The sequence below is a fragment of the Aspergillus luchuensis genome, chromosome 6 (genome assembly GCF_016861625.1).
Source record: "Aspergillus luchuensis IFO 4308 DNA, chromosome 6, nearly complete sequence".
Classification (NCBI taxonomy): domain Eukaryota; kingdom Fungi; phylum Ascomycota; class Eurotiomycetes; order Eurotiales; family Aspergillaceae; genus Aspergillus; species Aspergillus luchuensis.
Window position 1 is genome coordinate 514363 of NC_054854.1, and position 24185 is coordinate 538547.

General features: G+C 35.7%; 7 protein-coding genes across 7 annotated transcripts; 2 read left to right on the forward strand and 5 right to left on the reverse strand.

Moving 5' to 3' along the window:
• Positions 1-427: 427 nt before the first annotated feature.
• AKAW2_60179S (uncharacterized protein) lies at positions 428-1303 on the forward strand (the record flags this gene model as incomplete). The annotated part of the gene is made up of 1 exon (XM_041692275.1): positions 428-1303. The coding sequence occupies one exon, from the start codon at positions 428-430 to the stop codon at positions 1301-1303; it is 876 nt and encodes a 291-aa protein (XP_041545677.1).
• A 144-nt stretch (positions 1304-1447) lies between these two features.
• On the reverse strand, positions 1448-1860 carry AKAW2_60180A (uncharacterized protein; the record flags this gene model as incomplete). The annotated part of the gene is made up of 3 exons (XM_041692276.1): positions 1448-1613; positions 1665-1720; positions 1783-1860. 3 exons carry the CDS (start codon positions 1858-1860, stop codon positions 1448-1450), a joined length of 300 nt encoding a protein of 99 aa, XP_041545678.1.
• Positions 1861-15041: 13181 nt separating this feature from the next.
• Positions 15042-16522, reverse strand: AKAW2_60181A (aldehyde dehydrogenase family protein; the record flags this gene model as incomplete). The annotated part of the gene is made up of 2 exons (XM_041692277.1): positions 15042-15155; positions 15221-16522. 2 exons carry the CDS (start codon positions 16520-16522, stop codon positions 15042-15044), a joined length of 1416 nt encoding a protein of 471 aa, XP_041545679.1.
• Positions 16523-16828: 306 nt separating this feature from the next.
• On the reverse strand, positions 16829-19714 carry AKAW2_60182A (DUF323 domain protein; the record flags this gene model as incomplete). Its single annotated transcript, XM_041692279.1, has 7 exons — positions 16829-16895; positions 16944-17025; positions 17072-17358; positions 17404-18289; positions 18348-18563; positions 18669-19348; positions 19419-19714. 7 exons carry the CDS (start codon positions 19712-19714, stop codon positions 16829-16831), a joined length of 2514 nt encoding a protein of 837 aa, XP_041545680.1.
• Positions 19715-19800: 86 nt separating this feature from the next.
• Positions 19801-20115, reverse strand: AKAW2_60183A (uncharacterized protein; the record flags this gene model as incomplete). Its single annotated transcript, XM_041692280.1, has 1 exon — positions 19801-20115. One exon carries the CDS (start codon positions 20113-20115, stop codon positions 19801-19803), a length of 315 nt encoding a protein of 104 aa, XP_041545681.1.
• Positions 20116-21228: 1113 nt separating this feature from the next.
• Positions 21229-22440, forward strand: AKAW2_60184S (uncharacterized protein; the record flags this gene model as incomplete). Its single annotated transcript, XM_041692281.1, has 1 exon — positions 21229-22440. One exon carries the CDS (start codon positions 21229-21231, stop codon positions 22438-22440), a length of 1212 nt encoding a protein of 403 aa, XP_041545682.1.
• A 277-nt stretch (positions 22441-22717) lies between these two features.
• On the reverse strand, positions 22718-24014 carry AKAW2_60185A (DUF92 domain-containing protein; the record flags this gene model as incomplete). The annotated part of the gene is made up of 4 exons (XM_041692282.1): positions 22718-23050; positions 23114-23486; positions 23548-23765; positions 23829-24014. 4 exons carry the CDS (start codon positions 24012-24014, stop codon positions 22718-22720), a joined length of 1110 nt encoding a protein of 369 aa, XP_041545683.1.
• Between the last annotated feature and the right edge of the window lie 171 nt (positions 24015-24185).

The following is a 24185-nucleotide window of genomic DNA, read 5'->3' on the forward strand; positions in this document are numbered from 1 at the left end:
TGCCCCGCAATCTACCTTGGCTATCCAACGCAGCGACAACAACAATCAAACGAGAACCAAAGGCCTCTCCATCAGATAAACCGCGTCGAACCGTGAAGCGCGAGACCATAGCCAAGGAGGAAGAAGCAGAAGAAGAAGACAACAACGATGTGACACCAAAAGCCGAGGCGGCGATGACTCCAGGGTCGAGGATGAAGAAGCGCGATTTCATGCGGTCTTGTATGTACCTTACTTCTGACTCTCTTTCTGCGAGTAGACTGAGGTCACTGACACCTTGCTATAGCACCTACGCCGCCGTCCTCTCCCATCCATCGCTGCCCATCTGAAGAGTACGTGATCATACCATAGCTATATGTTAGGAAAAACCGCAGAGGCTGATAATATGTGAAGATACCTCCGCGAAGGCTTCGACAACGACGACATATACATGATGGTCGAAGACGAATTCTACGCGGTCGCGCAGACCTTCACACAACACCTACACTACGCGGAATACGTCCGACGGAAGAAAGAAGCCAAGTTGCAGAATGCCACGACCATACAGAATATCGCTCGACCGACCGATGGTGTTACTGCGCAGAGCGAGGAAGCTAAACGCAAGGCTGCGGCGGAGGATTTGTCCGCTCAGCAGAAGGAGGGGCTGCAGAATATGGTGGAGGGTGGAAGACCTGCGGTGGATTCGGAAGAGGAGGATGATGATGATCAGGAGGATGATACTTGGGCGGGTACGTCGCTGCATGATCTGCTCATTAGTCCGCGAAAGGCGCGGTCGTTGGTCGGCATGCAGGGTATCAAGTCGACGACGCGGGCGGCTGCTGGACTGGGGGCGTCAGCAGGGAGCAGCGCGGTTACCGATGGGGCGGCAAGGGAGCGACAGGATGCGATGGGGGACGGCGATCAACTGGATGAAACGACGGATGACGACGATCTAGACGCACGGACGAGGACCCTGACGGGGCCGAGTCGTGTACAGCATCAGCATCGTACTGCTACGCCTACGCCTATGCCTACTGCTGCTAGCTCGCGAAGCAGCCCGATGAATAATCGGTCTACAGGGGACAGTGGAATCAGAAGAGTGCAGTCTATGAGCGGTAGATACAGTACACCGAGGGCGAACCAATCTAAGAAGAGATTAATATTCGATGATGACTTTGACGGGCTTCCAGAGCCGTCTCGGTCAAGCAATCAGATGCAGGGCCCGATATCATCCCCGTCATTAGGCCGAAGAGCACCAAATCCACGAGGCCCGGATCCAAAGGCAAAGAAATCGCGTCTCAATGAAGTTCCAACATTCTTGTTTTGACGTTGCAGACCGTGAATCACGCTGAGAGGAGAATTTATGATGAGGTTTCCATGCTTGCGTAACGAGATAAACTGTCGATGGTGTTGACGTTGATGTGATGCTGATATGCAACCGGCATGTGCAGCTGGCATCGAATCGATCGGCTCATTGCTCATCGTGGGCATCAGAAACTGGTCTCGCAACCCGGACGCTCAGCCTCCGGACATGCGTCTTGATCTTGTCTCGTGTCGATGGTTGACGTTCCATGGCGGTGGCCGCCGCTTCCTTCTCCTTCTCTAGGGTGGAACCCCGGCTGTGCAAGGTTGCCGCACTGCAGATGGTTAGATGGGGAGCAGAATAGTCAGGATATGAGGGGACTGACTCGTCATCTGAGAAGAACGCGGGCAATTCCTCTTTACGAAAGTCGGTTGGGGGGCCCTGAATGCAGACCGCATTAGCATGAGGATAAACATCATGGGATCAGAAGCAGTTGGACTCACAATCTCCAGCACCTTCTGCTGCTTCTCGCGCCGAAAGGGAGACTTGACAAGTCGAGCTATCTGCCGAAAACACTCCATAGTGACTTCAGGTGTTTGTTGTTCTGGTGGTGGTGATGGTTGTGATGATGATAAAAGCGAGTGTCGTAAGGTGGGAATGAAGGAGAGATCGAGATCGGTCACTATCTACAAAGGCAGGGACCGATGCCAATTAAGAAACACAAAAAAGCAAAGATGGTGCTAGTTCAAGCAACAAGCAGATCGATCAACAAAAAGCGAGTGGCTGTCTATCAATCACAATGACGATGATGATGATGACGATGACGACAATGGCGATGTGACAATATGAAACGAGTGACAAAGAGGTATGTAGGGCTTAGATTCAAAACGAGCGGCAACACCGAAACACGAAACACAAGAAGCGAGCGAGTGAGCGAGTGAGCGAGCGTGAGTTCAGTAAGTAACTGAGTGAGTACCAAAGGAAGGACTAGTCGGCAGCAGAACAAAAAAAGCTCTTAGTTAGCAGCAGCAGCAGCAGCAGCAGCAGGGCATTGGGCGCATCAAGAAAAGAAAAACAATAAAAAGAATACTAAAAAACAAGGAAACAGAAGATGAAGAAGTAAGAAGAAGAGAGAGAGAAACAAGAGAAAGAAAGAAAAACGACCGGTCAGAGAAAACAAGTCTAGATATATGGAGAAAACTACGAAACGCCCTGCAGGAGCGAGAAGAGGAAGAAGAAAGTTTCGATTTCGGCCCTCTTCCCAGTTCGAAATTGAAAACTGAACAAACGGTTTTTCGCCCGTGCAAATCTGAAATGCAGATCGGGTGGAATTCTGTGGCACGACAACTATCTTACGCTATGCTATGCTAGATAGTTACTGGCCCTTGAATGGGAGTAATATCCACAAAGTGACAGCCTTATGTTATGTGCCGGAAACTGATTGGAAGCATTGCTGTTAAGTTACGCGCCCGCGGGTGACACATTCTCCCCCTGGCAGGTCCAGCTCAGCTAGTAAGGCGAGTAACGTTAGTAGTTGGTTAGTTTTATCCGTCACAGAAGCAAATATGCTGCTCCCTCACTCCCCTTTCTGAACTTCGACGGACTAAAGGAGTGACGCGATATTCTCCGAAGAATTGTTGGGCAATCATACATACTACATACATACTTACATACATTACTTGGCTATACTATACTATACTATACTATACTATAGTCTAGATGGCACTGAAAGCCTTACGTATGTACACAACAAAGTAGGCTACATATGCCACATCTGTAGGTACCCAAAACAGGGCGCCATACAGCATAGCATGTAAGTAAGTGTGTATGTATGTATGTAACCACCCGCTGCACCGAATGCTGACTGCATGAAAACCATGCTATATACATAGCTATACTCTACTATAGAATACTATAATAATAATAATGATAATAATAATTATTACACAGTTGTTTGTACCTTGTAATCGATGAATTAACTTTGTGCATTCGTCATCCCCATATGGGGGTAAAAGTTGTTGGTGCTAAGTGGTGGTGGCTTGGATCACCGATCGGCCCCAACTTGGCGAGCTAGCTGGCTGGCTGGCCCCATTTTGTTTTGTTTATCATCGGGTTACCCAGAATAGAAATACTGCAATGGGAATAATAGTTTGGATATAGTTATAGATACTTTTTTACCTACGGAGCAAGCATTATACTAAATAGACAGATAGATAGATTGATGAATAGATACTCCGTAAATATGTACTCCGTTGCACGGCACATTCTTAATTTTCAATGTATACAGAGTAAAACAAGAATAAAAATAGCCCCCATCCACCCTCTACGGAGTAAGAAAGTCATAGAAAGGAGAATAGGTAAGTAATACTGGGGCAAGGGTAACAAGTTATGCATCGAACATTCTAAGAATACTTCCGGCCCCCCCTTTCCTCTCCCCCTAAGTTACTCCGTATCTAAACTATCCATTGTTAGTTATCCCCTGCTTACAACTACAAAGTTAACCATCTGTCTTCTTGTCATGGTTACCAGACCCCGAATACAGGAAGTATATATATACCCCAGAAACTCAATCCCACACACACCCACAACTTAGTATCCAGCTAGACAGGTGAAAAACAAAGAGATAAAGGGAGACGACGACTAGGGATGTACAGTATGGTGGCGATACCGACTACGTAAGTAGTATACTTAGTAACTGCATACTGAATATACGGTATAAAGGGTTACAGGTATCCCCCTTGCATCAGAACAATGCCTATATTTCTTCAGTTTTCGGGCGTCTGTAACTGACTGGTGAGATATTTGCCGCTGATCCCGCCCGCGGGTAAATAGTGTGATAGGTAACGAAGTCAAGCATTCTTGGAGATATTATCTATCTGTAGGGGATGAGAGAGTGGAGTGGATGTGGAGTGGGGAGAGAGGAGCTGGGGAATTCGTTTGAGGTGAGTGAGGTGAGATGAACTAAGGGTCTGTTCATTATCTAGTCTTATCTACTGTAGCTGTAGCTGGATTTATTTAAGTGTGACTGTGTGAGTGTGAGGTAGTGGTGGTGATGTAGGGTAGGGTAGGGATAGTTACGATGGATGGATGATGTTTGCCTGAGGCAAGAGATCTTATAGTTATCAAATATATATCTAGCAATTTGGTCTTTCAGTACACCTTTTCTTTGTTTTCTGGTCCTCTTATTGATTTAATCTTTTTACTGCTTGTAGTTATTCTGCTATTTCTCCTATCTCTTTTATAATTCTCTTTTAATACTTTTTTCTAATATCTTTAATACTTTTAATATCTCTTTTTAACATCTCTTTCTATCTGCTGGCAGTATTTTCTATTTTTTATACTTATTATATTCTTCTTTTTCCTTTTCTGCTTCTAATGATGATGTCTTTTCTTTTTTATTTTTTATTATTTCTGATTTACTTAATTTATTTAATTTACTTAATCTACTATATTATACTTTGTATTATTTTTTTTTATATTTTTTTCTGTCTAGTATTTATGGTTTCTTCTTATATAGTTTTTTTTTCTATTATTTTTTCTTTTCTTATATTAATCTTCTTTTATTAATAATTTTACTATTTTTAATCTTTTTCTAAGTCTATCTATAGCTACTCTTTACTTTTTATTTATTATATATAATCTTTGCTGTTCTTAATTTATAAAAAGATTTATATTTTTTTTAAAATTATTTTCTGCTTTTCTTTTGAATTACTTTTTTTACTTTTTTATTTTTTAAAATCTATATATTTGTTCTTCTGTGTTACTGTTTAAGTTTTTTATATTATTTTCTATTTTATTATTATTCTTTAGCTTCTTATAATTTTACTTTTTAGAAGGAGTCTTTCTGTTATTATTATATATAAAGCTCTTATAGTCTTAATATATATTCTATTATTATATTATTATAATCTTTATTTTATAAAATAAAGATTTTTTTATTATATCCTGTACCACGCTGAATATATAATTTTTAATATTTTATACTATTTATTAAAGTCTTTATTAATTATATTTATACAGCCTATCTTTATTAATATTATATTTTTTTTAATACTTACTTTATACTTATAAGATACCCTGATTGTTCCCAGTTATAGTATATAATATAGTATATATATATACTAGTTTTTCTGATTTCTTATAATTTCCTGTCTTTTCTGAACTCTGAGTCTTCTATAAGACTTTTATATATTTTATACAAGAATATCTAATTAATTATATTAATGGGTGTTATTATGTCAGTTTATATTAAAAATATTATTAATATTATTAATATTATTATAAGCTTTAGAATAGATATAATAAAAGAAATTAGTTTTCTTAGAATTTTTATTTAGTATTTATAACTTAGAAGTTACTAGCTTTATTTATATATTTTTTTTTCTGTTATTCTTCTATTTAATTAATTATTTTTTATTTTATTAATTAATTTTTTGTGGGTCTTTATCTACTATTTCTATTATTTTATTATTATATATATTTTTATTTTCTAATAGTAACTTTTTTTTTTTTCTTGAAAAAAAGAATTATTATTATAATTATTATTATTATTATTCTTTTCTAATGTAATAAAATCTTTATTTATAATTATTATTTTATTAGGCCTGTCTGCTTTAGTCTTCTTATATTTTATTATCTTTATTTTATTATTATTTATTTATATTTTTATTTCTTCTCTTACTATTTTTTTATTATTAAATATAGTTAGATTTATATACTAATTTAATAAATAAACTATTTCTAGTACTTCTGTCTTTCCTTCTTACTTTAATTTATATTTTTTATTATATATTTTAACTGTAAGAACTGTTGTACTAGATAAGATTTAATTTATTTTTTATTAATTTCTACTATTTATATATATCTTTATTAGTTTATCTCTGTATAAGAGCTGTATTATTTTAGATAATATTTATATTTTTTTTTATAAATATCTTTGAAATAACAGTTTAGTAGCTTTTTACTAGAATTATTAATTTTTTATTTCTAGGTATTAAAGTATTATATATATATTTAATATACTATATTTTTTATTTTATATTTTTTACTGAATATAAATCAGTTGCAGCTTGATATAATAAATAATAATATTAATAATATATTATTTTTTAGATTTAACTGGTCTTTATTTACTTCTGCCTATATTTTAAGAATTTTATTTTATTATATTAATATTTATTTAATTTTAATTTAATATATTTATCCAGGGGTCTCGGTCTCTATTTCTATTTTTTTTATATTTTTATTTATTTTTATCTGTATGTTAATATTCTTTATCCTGATTTTTTTTTAAATAAAATATAAATTATAATAAATTTTATATATTTTCCTGCTATAGTTTCAGAGTCTGTTTTTAATATTATATATTTATTTTCTATTCTTTAATTATTTTCCAGCTTTTCTTTATCATTTCTTGTATTATTTTCTATTATTAATTTTTTTTCTGTTTATTCTTATGGTTCAGATATATATTAATATAAGTTAAAGATAATTATATCAAAGATATTATATTTTTATAAGACTTTAGTAAATTATTTAAATAGAGTCTATTTTTACTTTAGTTATTAATATATATAATTTTTTTATTATTTTTTTTTAATTATCTTCTCTGTTATTAAGCCTCTTTTATATATTTTTATATTTATTTAATTATACTCTAACTAATCATTGAATTTATATTTTTATAATATATCTTATTCTAATAATTTCTGACTGTAGATTTTTTTTATTTTCTTTTTATATATTTACCTGGATAATGTGGATGTCTGTTTACTTTATTTTATATATTATATTATTTAATTAATTTATTTATTTTACTATATTTTTAGATAACTTTATTATGATTTATTATATAAATATCTAATTTATAATTTTATATTTTAATAATACTACTTTAAACATTTTTTATGTCCTGGCTTGCTTTCGGTGATCTTTTATATATAAGATAATATATTTTCTTTCTATTATTATCTATATTATAAGGCTTATCTCAGCTATTTTTTTAATTTATAAAATTCTTTTAAATATTTTTTCTGTACAGATATAGTTTTACAAGATATACTAATATTCTTTAGTTATTATTAATTTTATATAATATATATTAAATAGATTTCTGTCTCTAAGCATAATATAAGATATTCTTTATATTAATTTACTTCTGTATTTTTTATATTAGTTATTTTTTTTTATTTATTTTATTTAATTCCTGTTTTATATTATCTTTTTATTTATTTAATCTCTCTGCTTTTAATATAATTACTATAATTTTCTTTTATTTTAATATTTCTAATTAATATTTTAATATTTTATTAGAATCTTTTTCTAAATCAGCTAAATCTATTACTTCTATAATATTTTTATTTATAATATTATTAAAATAATATTATACTTGTAGTAAGATCCAGAAAAATATTTATTTTAATAATTATTATAAAGCTTATCTCAAAGCTATATACTAAAATAATAGATTAACTTTAATTTCCTGAGTCTGGCTCTTCTCTACAGTATAATAGTATTATCTGAAATTTAATTATATAAATATTAAATATTTTTATTACAGTATTTTATTTTAAAGAGATAAGATTTATTCTAGAAAAACTAGTAAATTATTTTAGATTAAATACTATAATAATAATAATATATCTTTTTATTTAATACTAAATTCTTCTTCTCTTTTTTATTACTGGCTTGATTTAAATATAAGACAGGTAAAGCTATTTCAAAAATAAATTTAGATTTTTAATAATATATTAATATATACTTTTATTAGCTATTAATGTGATACTTACTTATATTTATATAAATATTTCTATATTTTTTAATTATAGAATATAATGTATTATATACAGAGCTCTTTAAATTTAATTTTTATTATATATTTAATTTTACTTTCTTAATTATTCTGCTATTATTAATTTTTAATTATAATATAAATTTCTTCTAAAAGCATATTCTACTGTTTTAAAAAAATTAAATATTTTATTATATATCTATAATTCTTATTACTATATTTTCTTTTATACTTATAATATCTTGTTTGTTGGCTCTGAATCTTCTTTATTTTTAATTTTTTAAATAAATTTATTATTTAACTTTTATTCTTAATATTAATAGATATATTTATAATTTTATTTAAGTTTTAATTATTTTACCAGCTGCTTTTATAATTTTCTATTTATCATTATTAAAATTATTATTTTTTTTCTTAATATTATATCTATATTTACTAAATATAAAGATTATAAATACTAGAATATTTAATTCTATTTATACAAGGCTTTTATCTAGAATATTAATTTTTCTCTTATTAATAAATTAGATTTAACTATTTCTATAAAAAATATTATAATTTTATTTATAAATCTAAATTTCTAGTCTCCTGAGCTAGATTCTGCTGAATCAGATTTAGATTATAATATTTTAAATATTTTATCTATAAATTAGTTTTTTTATTATTTTTTATATATTTATTCTGAGTATGCTTTTTATATATTTTTATATTATATTTCTTTTTATTTTACTAGCAGTTACAGTTATTATTAATATATAATTTTTACTAATCTTACTAAAGCTGGAAGACCTTGCTAATATAATAATATTAATTCTAGTAAGTTTTATTATTAACTATTATATATCTATAAGAATAACTTTAATATTCTTTATTATAAAAATATATTTTTTTAATAATAGATTATAAATGTTTTCTTAACAGATAATTTAAATTATATAAAGTACTTTTATTTTAATTAATCTAGTATTTAAATAGATAAATATATTAATATTTTTTATACTTTTATTAAGAATATTAATTCTTCTAAGATAGGTAGAATCTGATCTTTTTATTTATTTTTATATAATATTACTTTTATTAAATAAGCTTAAATTAGACAGTGCTTTATTTTTTCTATTATTATTAAAAATAATATTTATTATATATAGTAATATTATCAGGATTCTATAGTAATTATCTAGAAAATTATATTTATTTATTACTTTTACCTATAATTTTTATTAGGATGAAATCTCTATAAAATTTTTCTATAATAAATTTAATATTATATTTAAATATAATATAATTATTTTAATTTAATTATTTATATTTTTTATCTTAAACTAGCAGCTTTAATTAAAGAGATTATAAGATTTAATAATATCTTTAGTTCTTATATTACTGATATTTATATTATTAAATATTAAAAATATAGTATATTATATTTTTATATTCTTTTTTAGTTAGATAAGAATCATGACTTTAATAGTATTAATTTAATTAATAAGATTATTTCAGCAGAGTTTTCTGATTTTAATAACAGTAATACTGATTATAAAATATTTAATATTATTATATATTATTTAATTTATATACTTTATAGAGACTTGCATTTATCTGCTTTCTATATAAAAATTTATAATAATAAATTTATTTATATAAAGAAATTTCTATAATTTTTTTTATTAGAGACTGTTTTTACAGCTGACAGTTATTTTATATATAAATATTATAATAGTTATCACATTAAGATTAAGTATTTTATATAAAAGAATAAGATTTTTTTTATTAAAAATAAATAAATAGTATTATATAATTAATATTTTACCTGGAAGTATAAAATATATATTAATATAAAAATATATAGCTTGATTAAAGTTATTAAATATATATATAAATATATATATAAGAGTCCTGATCGTACAACTACTGAGTTTAAAGTTAATAAAATTTATTAATATTTTAATAATTAATTTATTAATTCTTTAAAAATTATCTGGTAGCTATTATAATTTTCTATCAGTTTAATAAAATTCTCAGTTATAATATTAGTTATTTATTATAAAGATAAGTATACTATCAAGTATAATTTATTTAATAACTCTTAAACTGTTACTGAAAGTATTATAAAATAATCTTTTTTTTTATTAAATTCTTCTGATACTGCTGTAATAATCCTGATAATTATAATTTTATATATTTAGATATATTTCTATATCTTACCTGGATAAATAGTAAAATCTGGAAAAAGTATATTTATAAATTTATTTAAATTAGTTATCTATATCTTATTTTACTAATTTATAGTGAATCTTTTCACTTATAATATTTTTTTACTATTGTAAAAGGTTTTAAATTATTTAAAGATTTATATACTATCAGAATTAGTTCTAAAGAAATATTAATAAGTAATTATGAAATCATTATTTATTATAAAATTATTAATAATATTAAACAGATAATTTTATATATTATTTATTATATATATTATAAGACCTGCTATGCCCGCAGTATTATATAATATAATAATAAATAATTTTATTATTTTTATAAAGCTGTTACTTTATATATAGATTAGAAATTATATTATATATTTATAGCTGCTATATTTTATAATAATTTAAATAATAATCTTTTAATATAAAATTTATACAAGGATTATCTATATAAATATTTAATAAAAAAAATAATAAAGAAGTATTATTCTTATAATTTTTTTTTATTATTTCTATATTTTAATTATAGTTTATTTTTAATTATTATAGAGCTCTGTATAAATAATAAGTTATTAAATAATTTTAATCTTTTTATTTATATTAATAACTGGAGTACTCTTACTAGTAATCTTATTAAAAAAAGCTAGTATATGACTGATATAAATAATAATATATTACTAATTATTTAATATCTTAATTTAATACTAAGTAAAAATTTGCTTTTAACTATATTATTTTAAAAATATTAAATAAATCAACTTACTTTAATATTTATTTTTTTTATATAAATTTAGTAGAACAGGTAAAATATTTCTTTATTATATTTTATATATATTTTTTCATATTTAAGAAAAGATTATTTTTTATATAATTTTAATTAGTATTATTTCTTTATTTTTTTTAGAAAGTCAGATAGCTTATAAATATTTTTATTTATTTCTTGATTTTACTTCTGGAATATAAAAAATATTAGTTATAATATTAACTTTATTAAGTTATTTCGCGCAGCATCTTTAATTATTTAAGATAAGATATTTATAATATATTAAAAATATTTTAATATTATTAATTATAATCTTTATAATATCTAAACTGATCTTTCCAGTAATAACTAGTCTTTTAAAAATATTTCTGTAATACTTAGTAGTAATTTTTAATAATATTTTTTTATAGTCTTTTGTACTACTTATATTTAGAATATTAATATCTATTTATAAAATACTATAATATAGTTTTATTTAAAATATTTAATATTTTATAAAAGATATTTTAACTGAAAATTATTCTTTGCTTGAATGGCTTTAAGATATAGTTTATAATAATATTTATTATAATAAAATACTATTACTAGCTACTCTTAAGTATTAAATAGATAATTTATTTAAATTTATTAATTATATTTATTCTCCTGCTGTATTATAAACTGCTTATATAAATCCTGATTTCTTTAATAATTATATAATTTTAATATATTAAAATAAAAATATTTATAAATTGAATAATATATTATTTAATTATATACCTGGTATTACTTAGATATTCTTTATTTATAATACCTGTATTATAAATATAGGTAAAAAATTTATTTATTCTAATAAAATAATTATAAAATTTCTGAATAATATTTATTCTAATAATTTTTCTTTAATATATTTTTAATTTAAATCCAGTGCCCCTGTCATGATTATATATAATTTAAATCTTATAAATAGTTTATATAATAATATCTGTATTACTGTTATATACTATATTAAGTATATCTTAGAAATTAAACTCAGTAATATATTCTTTTTAAATTCTTATTATTTAATTTATTATGTAAAGCTTTCAGTCTTTAAATTAAATTTATTATTTATTTTAATTTATAAGTAGTTCTCTGTTTAGTTAATATATATTATAATTATTAATAAATTACAGAGATAATTACTAAAGTATATTAGTATTAATTTATAAGTGTAGATCTTTTTTTATAATTAATTTTATATTATCTTATCCTGTATTACTAATACTAATAATATTATAATATTATTTAATAATAAGAATTAAGATTATATAATTAATAATATCATTTATCCAGAGATACTAGAATCTTTTTATTAAGATTAGAAATATATTTAATTATTATCTTAATTTTCTGAGTTTATAATACAGAGTTTTTATTTCTGTGTAATATCTTTATATATAAATATTATTATATATATATATATTTATATTTATAAAATTAGTAGTCTATACTGATCTACAGCAGCTTAGTCTTATTTCTATTTCTAACTATAGTATTAAATCTTAATTATTATAGTATTATAGTTATTCCTTCATATTATCTAGGTTTTAATTATAATTAATATTAAAATATATATATTTCTTTACTTTAATTTTTTAATTATTTTTTTTATTTATATATTATTTTAATATCTGTCTCTTTCTTCTGATATTAGTAATATTATTTATTAATATTATATACTATAAATTTATTATAATAATATTATTTTTTATAATACCTGCTAATACAGAATAATATTTAATTTTTAAATTTTTTATATATTATAATAATCCAGAGAATATTTTTTTTAAGACTTAGTTATTCCTAAGAAGATAGTTTATAGAATTTTTTATTATAATAAATTTAGTTTTTTATACTAGTCTAATCAGGCTGTGTAGATAGATAATATTTTAATTATAAAAAAATAAAAGAATAATTATTTTACTATATATATAATAGTAGATATAATATCTTTGTATATATTACTTTTATTATTTTTATAAAATTTATTTTAATATTATATAATTAATTTTACTTCTTTCTTACAGATTTCCTAGTAATCTGATTAATAATATTTATTTTAATATTTTATTTTCTATTTATAATCCTAAAATATTTTTAATAAGTATTATTATTAAATATTAAATTTATTTCAGTAATATTTATATATTTATATTTTATTTAACTGTTTATTACAGACAGGAGAATAATAATTTATATATAACTTATTATATAATCTGTGAGATCCTGAATACTTTAAAATAAGCTTACTAATAATTTTTTTATATTAATTAATTTATATATATATCTAGCTAATATATGGGTTTTTATTCTTAGAAGAATTAATATATTATATATATAATATTAATAAATCTATTATATATTTTTAAGATTATTAATATTAGTAGTTCTGGCTCAGAGGCTTTTATAATATTAAATAATTATTATAAGATATATATTATAAATAATAATACTTAGAATTCTTTATTTAAATATATTTACCTGATTTACTTTATATTTATTTTTTTAAATTCTTAAATTAGTGATATAAATCTTCCTCTAATTAATATATAATAATTTTCTTTTTTCTATTTTATTTTTATATTTTTTATCTGATAATTTAATAATTTACTAATCTTTTTTTTTATTTTTAAATATAATATTTATTTTTATTATTTCTGTATCTCCTGCCTCAATTTCTATATTTATAAGTAAAATAAAGAATAATTTATATATAATATAAATTATCTTCTATTCTATAATAAAGAAAAGAGATAAGAAGAATAAGAGAAAGAATATTATTTAAGAATTATCTTTTATTTATTAGAGTTTCCTGGACTGGGATTCTAATATTATAAATTATAATAATTAATTAAGATTATTGATATAACAGATCAGGCTTAGTCTTAATAAAATATTTAATCTAATAGTACTTTCGAAGGCTTGTACTATATAGGATTAGATAAGATATTTATATTATTTATAATTAGTAAGATTATATAAAGATTTATTTTAATAGTAATATTAAAAGATTTTATTATGATTTATATAGTTTATATTAGAAGATAATGGTCTGCTCTGCTATAATTTCTATAAGTATTAATAATAACTAGCCAGTTATCTATTATACTGGGTATCTGTGTTGTCGAGTTTTTACGTAAGCAGCGCTGGAGGCGCTGCCGTACTACTTGTCCCTCTATACAGTCCAATCAGTTCAATATCTTTAATCAAATCTCGCTGTTATACCTCAACACTCTACCTATAACTTTACCATACAAATCAATCCAATCCAAATACCTCCCCTCCATAGTCCGTCCTCCTTCCTCCTTCCTACAGAGTACTTTGTACAACGCCCTTGTCAACCCATCCCATCCATCCCCATCCCCATCCCGAAGAATGCAAAACATCACACAAAGAATGCACCACCCACCCCCATACCACTACAATGCCTAGAACTCCCATCTCAATAACAATACCTACAAATATCTTATCGCAGCCCCAGAACACACAGCCAGCCAGCCAGATAGCCAGCCAGCCTCCGGCAGTTTCTTCCGGCCATACAGCGGTCTTTCTCGGCTAGGGTCAAGGCCAGGTTCCTTCATAGTTGGGCGGTACCAGTGGCTTCTCCTTCTCGTTACTAACGAGCTACATATCTACGGAGTAGATGATTAGGTACCACCTGGCTGGCTGGCTAGCTGCTGACTGGTATGTGGTGTCTTCGCGGTGGGTATTGGTGCTATGCTAGTGCTAGTGCTGGTTACTTGGGGGATGGGGATGGGATGGGGGCCGAATGCAGGTATCCACTTACTGTGTGGCATTGGCATTGCAATTCTCTTGTCGTGTCTCTGAAGGATGCCTAGTGCTTATGTTGAGTTTACGCGATTGTGGGTTTGTCATTGACATTGACATTGACATTGGGATTGTAATTGTTATTGTCATGGCAGGGTCTATCAATCATCAAGGCATCAATCACATCAAATCAAATACCAAGCAACAAACGAAAACAGCACCCCTCTATTTGGGATAATCCTTGATATGATAACTCTTCAACTTCACAAACTGCTCGAACCCAAACCGACTGAGCGTCACTCCACGGCCCGAATTCTTCCATCCCGTCCAAGCCAGATCCTATACTTCAATTAGCACATCTGCATATATCATCCTCAATATCAACAGCAACAGCACAAACTCACCGGACTAGGGTAATCCGACCGATTAACAAACACCGTCCCAGCCTCAACCCTCTCCACCAACTCCTCCGCAGCCTTAACATCCTTCGTCCACACACTAGCCGTCAACCCAAACTCACTGGAATTCATCCACTTCACAGCCTCCTCATCCCCCTCGACCTTCATCACCGGAATCACCGGCCCAAACGTCTCCTCCGTCATAACCCGCATCTCATGCGTAACCCCCGTCAACAGCGTAGGCCTAACATAATTCCCCTCCGACGGAGGATTCTCAAACGACTCATTCTCCGGCGTCTCATCCTTCGCCCCCTTCTCCACCGCATCAGCAACATGCGCCTCGATATCCTCCTTCGCGCGCTTTGAAATCACCGGCCCGATCTGCGTCTTCTTATCGAACGGATCCCCAACCACATACCCACTCAGCACCTTCTTCACCTCCGCCACAAACTCATCGTAGATTCCCTGATGCACATAGACCCGCTCAATCGCGCAGCAGCTCTGTCCACTATTGAAGATCGCCCCGTCGACAATCTCCCCAGCCGCCCAGGCGACATCGACATCGTCGCGCACATACGCGGGATCTTTACCCCCGAGCTCCAATCCAACGTTGACGATGCGATCAGAGGCGGCCTTCTGCGTAGCTAGTCCGCCCTCCACGGAGCCCGTAAAACAAATATGATTCACACAACTAGAACGAACCAGACTCTCAAGTAACGTCGGAGACCCAGAATGGACATACTGAAGCGCCTTCTCCGGCAGCCCCGCTTCATGGAACGCATTGGCGACTTCCTCCGCGACAGTGGGCGTCTGCGGCGACGGTTTCAGAATCACGGCATTACCTGCCAGGATCGCGGGGATTAAGCTGTTCACGAGGACAAGGTAGGGGTAGTTCCAGGCGAAGATGATCAGTACTACGCCGACGGGCTTGCGCTTAATGTATCGCTTGAAGCCCGTTTCTTCTTCCCCCGGTACGATGCCTTCTTCGCCGAGGACGGAGTCGCTGATGCGGTTCAGGTAGTGGCTGCGCTTGATGGCCGTGGCGACTTCGATCCCTGTGTAGGAGATGGGCCGCCCCATTTGCTCGGTGAGTTGTCTGGCGAGGTCATCTTTTCGTTTTTCGAGCTTGGTGAGGGCGCGGGTCACGATGTCTTGACGTTGTTTGAGGGTCGTGGATGTCGAGAAGGATCGGTAGGCTGATTGTGCGGATTCGGCGATGCCCACGATGTCTTCGGGGTTGGCGCCCGTGCGGTTGAGGATGGGTCGGTTGGTTATGGGGGAGATGGTGGTGATGTTGGGGACGGACATTGTGATGTGAAATATATGGGTATTGAGGGGTTTATGGGGGACGTGGGGAAGGAAGTTGGGGAAGAGGATGGAGTGGATCATTTATCGGCGACGTCAGGAGGGGTATGTCGTCATGCTATCGGGAGGTGCCTTAGGGTTTACTACGATGAAGTATAGAGCTACATACATGGTTTGTGATGTAAGGCAGGATTATGTATGCCCGCTTCCGAGGGGCCCGCGTGATGGACATTACACTGTCGATCCGGTGGCGAACTGGTAATTGCTCTTGCATGAAGTACCTACACCTACTCTATACTAGATGTTTAATCAGACATCCCGCACCAGCCGGGCTCCTGCCCAGGGGTAGGGGTAGTTCCGCTGGTACCAGTTTACACTGACTAGATTAGCTCGTGGACAGCTGGCTTGTAGATGGGCGACTTACAAGGTAGTGCGGCCGGCGATCCGTGGATGCGTCGCCCATGACCCTCCGAGGATGACATTGTGCTTTCCGTCGAAGAAGTCGGCTGTTCTTGATTAGCTTTGTTTGTATGTGGTGGGCGACAAGCTTACATGTATATCCGGGGTAGATTTGCATGGCCTCGAACCCGTCGTGGGGTGCAAGTTCCGTGCTCGTCCACTCCCAGACGCCTCCCAGCTCTCCGTGGCCGGCGAGTCGGTCGCCGTTCTGGATGACTGGGGTAGGGTGCCAGTGTTTGAAGCCGACGTTACAGCTGTCGAGTCCAACAAACACCGGCAGAGACTCGCGCGAAGGATGCTGTACCGGTTGGTGGTCGGGGGTGCGAGGCCGCAGGGGGTTGGTCTCGCTATGTCCGTGTCCATTGACTCCGTTGGTATCACTACGACAGTAAGCCCTGTGCATTCAAGCGAAGCGGTCTACTTACCTATGTCCGTTTGAAAGACCGTTACTAGTTTCCTTCAGTCGAGCTGCATGCGCGTAGATACTCTTCGCCTCTTCGAAGGTCGGTATCCTGCAGTCCACCCACTTGGCATACTTTGCCAATTCATCGTACGACGCGATCACCGGCCAGTCCTGGGCCAGCTCAAGCGGGACGGAGCCAAACACGGTGCGAACGGCAAAGTGTGCCATAAAATCGTTCGTAGCGTAACTGCTGCTTTGACTGACACCATTGCATGTCGGGTACGTCTGGTCAGACTTAACTAAGACCCAAGACTCTGGCTTCTGAGGCAGATGATTTGCCTGTAGATACTTGGCGTACTCTCCATTGGTAATTGGTCGCGCTTGCGCTTCGAATGCTTTGACTGTGATCTTTCTCTGGGGCTTTTCGTTATCCCATCCATAAGAGTCACGAGGAACCGAATGACCGTCATCGTCTAGACCAACCAAAAGCGTCTGCTCGGGAATTGAAAACCACTCGTTCGGTCTTGCTTCTTGCCGGGCATCGCGGAAGAGCTTTTCAAAATCGGGTTGGGGAACAGCTGGAGGCGAAAGTGTTCTTTCGCTCTGGATTAACATGTAAAGGAACGTTTCCAAATGCATGGCTTCATGCTCGAACCCGATCCAGAGTGCTTCGCCGAGCACTCGGTTATCAGCCACATTATGCTTCTCAAAGATGGACCTCACCCTACTTCGAACCCGCACTTGATAGTCTAAGATGTCTGCAAGGGCAGGCCATTCGTCCGGAATCTCGCTGTGAGAATGGCACTTTTCGGGGTCATCCACATCGGGATCGATTCCGCGTTCGAAGATGAGTCGATATGATTTGGGGTGCGTTGGCTTTTCACCCAACGCTCGGGTCAAATGAACATCTACTCTTGTCAACATGTCTGTTACGCGTGGTTCCTGAAAGGCAAACGCAATACTGACCGAGAAAAGTAGGAATGTGCCCAAGGTAGAAAATCAATGCATTTCGCAATTTGATGGGCTTCGACAGAAGTTCCTCCCTGGGAACCATGGCCTTGGTGACAATATCCCATGCCGTCCACAGAGACTGGAACTCCTCAAAGCTCGGCACTGATTGAGCCGCATATTGTGATGGGCTCGTTGGAAAGTTGAGGGTAGCCGAGGACAGCACGTGGATAACTGCCCGACAGATCATGTTAGTATAACGGTCTCAACAGTGTAACATGCTGTGCACAATGCAGTGCGACATGAGCAGTCGTAGCACATTGCCAAAGGATGACATACGGTAATCTCCAGACTCATTGCCAAACTCAGCGTCCTCAATTAAACCCGCATCATGCCATAGCTGATCGCACTGCTCGGGGGCATATTTGAATGCCTCCTCGAAAATCAACTTCTCGCCTTTATGAAGCAGTACCCCGTTTATAGTCACTTCCCGCTTTGGCGCGTAAAATGCCTGGTGCCGCCCTTCGATATTATCGTACTCCGTCACGATGTCCCATTCATCGAGCTTGAATGCTTCGTATCCAAGCACAGCGTTCGCATGCAACAACCCGTTCTCGTAGAACTGCCGCGTGATACCCTTAGAATCATTGTATGCCTTGTACACTTTATCCGAGTCGGTGCAACTATCCAACCCAAGCACCATCAAGTCCGACGGCCCCAGGAGCCTGGCAAATTGCGACAAGAACTTCGCCGCCGCAGGACGATCGAAATTTCCTATTGACGAACCCATTGACATGATCACCGTTGGGACCTTTCGATTCGCGGGGTTTTCCAGCCAGGTAAGGGCGTCGTCGTACGTGCCATGGAGGCCATGGAGCTCGACATATTGATATTGATCGAGGGACACTTCCGAGAATGTGCGCTCCAACTCCGAGAGAGACAGATCCAAGGCATAGTAGTCCACTCTTTTGCTCGCCGCTTCGAATTCCTGGAGAAGAATCTCAATTTTGCGCAGATTGCTACTATATGTTAGAATTCTGTATCCGTACCCTAGAATCTATACATGCTCCAAGTGGAAGGAAGACGCACCCACTACCTAGCTCCAGTAATTGCGCATTGTCCGGGATGCGTTCAACGATCCTCTTCGCATGTGTCCGTAGAACGTCAATCTCCGCGTTTGTGAGATAATATTCCTCCAGGTACGTAATATCCTCGAACAGCTTGAGCCCCTGAGCATCGTACAGAAGCATCGTGGGCATGGAACGGCAAGTTCCTGCCGGAGGATCTATACCTCGCTGGATATCATTTACCAAGGAAAACTCCACGTCATTTTGACGGATATCGACGATGTCAACGCCTTTGACGACCGGACATAAGGGTGACATTTTTGATGAGCACGGAACTCTAGCAACAATAAAGCAAGTCAAAAAGCAACAGCTATACAAGCCACTTCAGAAAAAAAAGTACAAGTTCAAGGGTAAGCCACAGAGCTTATATTATTGTATGCGCGCGCAAACCGCGGATGGTATCGGGGGGCTAATGAGGGGTAGATGAGGAGAAGCGTCCAGTCCTTGCAGCGAGGGTATGCAAGTTGATCATCTACGAGTAGATCCACCACTGGATAAATAGCTCGACGGGTCAGACTCGAAGTTGGCGTGGGGTGTATCAGAGAGACCAGTATCATGCTGCCCCTCCCACCTCTCTCAAGAATATCAAGGGCGGCTGTTCCTGCACTATCGAGGGAAGCGGGCCCTTGCAAACAGCCCACCATGACTGACTGGGTCATCGAGATGGTCTGGACACCCTCCGCATTGTGTAAGCTCAGGGCGATTTGTCCCACCGCAGACCGGAAAATACCGTTGAGGCCGGCCTGCACGTCAATCAGACCATACTGGGCAGGGTACACATTCCGGTGGGATGGCTTGGGAACCCACCATCCGGGTTACATTCCAAGGAACGACCAGGTGTCACAGCGATCTAATGGATGAAGCACCGTAGGCCAGTGACGCATGCGGAAAAGAGGTCCAACCACCGACGGCCAGAAGGAAGCGCCGACACGAGCATGACGTTGAGTTTGCATTGATTGCATTGGTTTGCATGACTTACTTTTGGAGCGGGGATTACCGTGTTGGGTACTGTTTGTGCTGTTTGGATGCCCCACCTCAGTTTGTCTGGTTTGGTTTACTGCGGTTGCCTGTTCGAGGCAGTTTGTCATCAGGGACGGCATTTCCCAACCACCATTTTATACATCCATCAGGCTTGTCTGATTGGCTTTGGACACATCCCCCCTTCAATCCGTATCGCATGGAATATGCCTCAGTGGAGCTCGTATTGACTAGTACCTGAGTCAGATCAGTGTTGAGCTGGGGTCAGAAACAAACAATGAAGTTTCATCAGCACTACGGTAGCAGTCATAAAAGTTACTCAGCATATCCGCGTGAGTCCGGTCAGTGACGGACGAACCCTCTCAGGCACATTCAATGTAGCTGCTTATCCATTACGATTAGGGCTGATCAGCTGCCGAGACAAGATCAGCAGAGGGATTCCGCCGGGTGAACAAAGCATAACAAAAGACATCTCAAATAGTATATGATCAGATGGATGTATAGCGGCAGCCAAAAGCATTATATATACGAGCATCGGTAGTACTTCGGGATATCTCCGTTGGTCACTAAAGAGCACAGTTTTAACCAACATGTATCCAACGCATTTAGCAAGTCCAGTGAAACAATCTCTAATGGAATAGTTGTCGAAAATCTTTCAAGTAGTGAAATACCGTAGACTAGTAGTGGACATGCACCTCTTCTTAAATCGTTGAAGATATAAATAAGCTCAGGACAACCCAGGATTCTGTGTTTGAAGTTCGATAAATTGAGCACCACTTTTAACATGCCACAAAATGTCACCAAGCAGGCGCAATTACTCGCAAACGCGGGACGCCGCCTTCAACATCAGAGCAGACAGCGACGACGAGTACGCACATTCAGATATGGACGCCGGCGAAGACGAGGCATTGCATATACTCATGGAAGCAAATTACAACGAGGGTGCTTCGTATGATCAAAGCCCCACTGACCAATTTGCAAACGATGACGAGGACCCTTTATGGCGAACCCAGGCTGATAATTTATTCAGCGGGAATGACAGCGATGATGCAGACGAGCGAGAGCATGCCTCATCACCAATTCAACTCCCTGATCCTGACAGCCAGGGCGAACACGTGGACTATCCACCACCACCTCCATCTCCCTGGTTACCATATAAGAAGTACTCACACCAAGAAAAGTACGCCAAGCCAGCACTTAAAGACAAGCCAGGTGGCGAATCACTCGACAAAATCATATCCTACTGTGATATGGTCGTCGACATGAGCAATATCAGGTCCGCTCTTCGAAGCGTAGAGCTCTACCTTGGAAAAGGCCAAACCCGGGAGGCTGAATCCGAGGTCCAGAAGGCTCGAGATCTGGCAGAAAAGTATGACGACAAACCAGTGCTCGCACGGTGCAGGTACTGGCAGGCTCGGGTGAAGTTTGCCCAAGGAAAATATGATAAGGCGTACACATTGTTTTGTGATTGCCAGCTATGGATCACCAAGCAACCTGAGGCTAGCACAATGGCATTTTACCTGCCACTCTGTCAGCCGGGATTGAGCGATCAAGAGCGACAGCGCTTGCTGGAGGACGCGCAAAGACGTGCGATGCAACCAGAGAAGATGCAAGCGACTATTGAAGTGCCAGACAACCGAGACTCGAAACGAAGATGGGAGGATAGCCTTCACTTGTTGTCGCAAGATACCATCCCACAGCCTATGCATCGGCGGAGAATAGCCCGCCCCAAGTCTCTGCTCGAGAGGCAACCGGAAGATTCCAGTGGACTTAAACTTGGTGGGAAGCAAAAGGTTTTCACTTTCGAGATGCACCCCAAGGGCATGGCAACCAGATTCCGGCCGACAGATATTTTCTCGGAACAGCCTTATGAGGTTATTGTGCCGCAAGAACAATGGGAGGATTTCATTGACTATCACCGGGACCAGAGCGTCACGTTGACTTATCTGGAGAGGGAGAGACGACGGTACCAAACCGTCGTCCAAGAGAAGTATAATCAGCGCTAACCCGCTGCGTGCTGGTCTGCCTTTTTGGCAAGGGAACATCCGGTTTGGTGAGGATGTGGGATACTGTTGGAGTAATGGTCTTTCATATTGTTTATATATAAGGCTTCTTTCATACCGTTTTCTGCACCTGCCCGACTAGTGAGTGTCAACGCATGTCTCCTTCTCTTCCTTCCTACCTTTCCTATATACCCATCGTTTAATATAGTTCAATTCAGTTCAAGTCATAAGAATCGTTTCATAGCATTGCGAGCATAGATACGCGTCAAGCCTCCAATAGCTACCACAAAGCCAAGTCAGCAATGTTCAGACCCCAAGCCCAGCTTGCAGCGCCCATAGCCCCAACACTCATCGTAAAGGCCATCAGAAGATTGACGGCATTGTTATCTAAGAGGTCCCGTCCACTCTCTACCCGCCGGCTTTCGTGTCCTGATTCAGTTTCTCCTGCGGACGTTCCCGTCGACGTTCCAGTAGCCCTGGTTCCTTTCAGAGCGGCGGTGTTAGCTACTGCCTCGGTGGCGTGTACCTGCGCACTCGAGCTTGATCCAGCAGGCTTCAGACCGGTGGTATCAGCTGGTACACCGGGCTTAGTAGAAGAGGGGTGAACAAGGACCTGTAAGACAATATCAGTACTATCCTCTTCTAACGGTCCGGTAGATGCTAAGCATGTACTGACCTTCTGACCACCAGCTCCTTCAACAACCTTTCCTGTTCTCTTGTCTACCACGCTAGCCTGCAGCAATCCACCCAAGACACTATCCAGCACACTGCCCAAACCTCCCCACATTGTCACGGCCAAAATCCACTGGGCCCGGCTCTTGAGCATCGACAGGGTATCGGCTTCGGGGCAGAAAGGTAGGATAGCAGCGGACGACACGGCAATTGTAAAAGCACCCAGCACTCCTGCTAGGAGTCCAGTTCCCGTTACACCGCCATTGGTACCGGGAGGAACGACGCGGAACGTGGGAGAGGTGATCAGGCGGGGTTTCGACTTGGATAGGATACCAAGCTCGGAGGAGTATGTATCAGCGGCGACAGCGGCGTAGTTCCTACAACGAGGACCTGTTAGTACGCGCATAAGAAAGGTTTAGAAATAGAGATAGGCCTTACGCGACTATTCCCACGACCAACAAATCCGCCACATTATGACCATTCGAAAAGCACTGTGTTGCGCTTGCAGGTTGTCCCGCAAGAACATATGTATGTAGGAGAGCAAGCACTGTCGCGACAACAGAGTTCGCCAGGACTTGGATGTGGGTACGCTGACCCTCGCCGCCCTCGGAGCCGGTCGCGGAGAGCGTCAAACGAGCTTTAACATCGTGTTTAACCTGGCAGGTACGTGATCAACAGTTACAAATTGTGGATCGATGATGTGAGCAAGGGATATATACCTTGGTAACTTTGGTGCCCCCAAAGTAGAAGACTCCTAACAAGACAAAAGGAGCGGACCATGGATGAAGAGCATGGGCGCTAGCTGTCAGCGCAGCCGCAATGAGGCCGGGGGTGGTCAGCGACTTTCGCGACCAGGCACGATGAACAAGCACTATCACCGCTGGAATACCGATGTATGGTTTCATGGTGAAGGCAGGTAGCGACCCCAAGGTAAAGCAGGGGAAAGGTTGGCAGAATAAGAAATCGGGGAGAAGAAGAGCATCGCGTATCTTAGCTTGATCTTTAGCGCGGGTAGCTCCGATGGGGACCAGGTGACCATCCGCGGGTTGGTATTGGTGATCGGCAAACACAAAGCT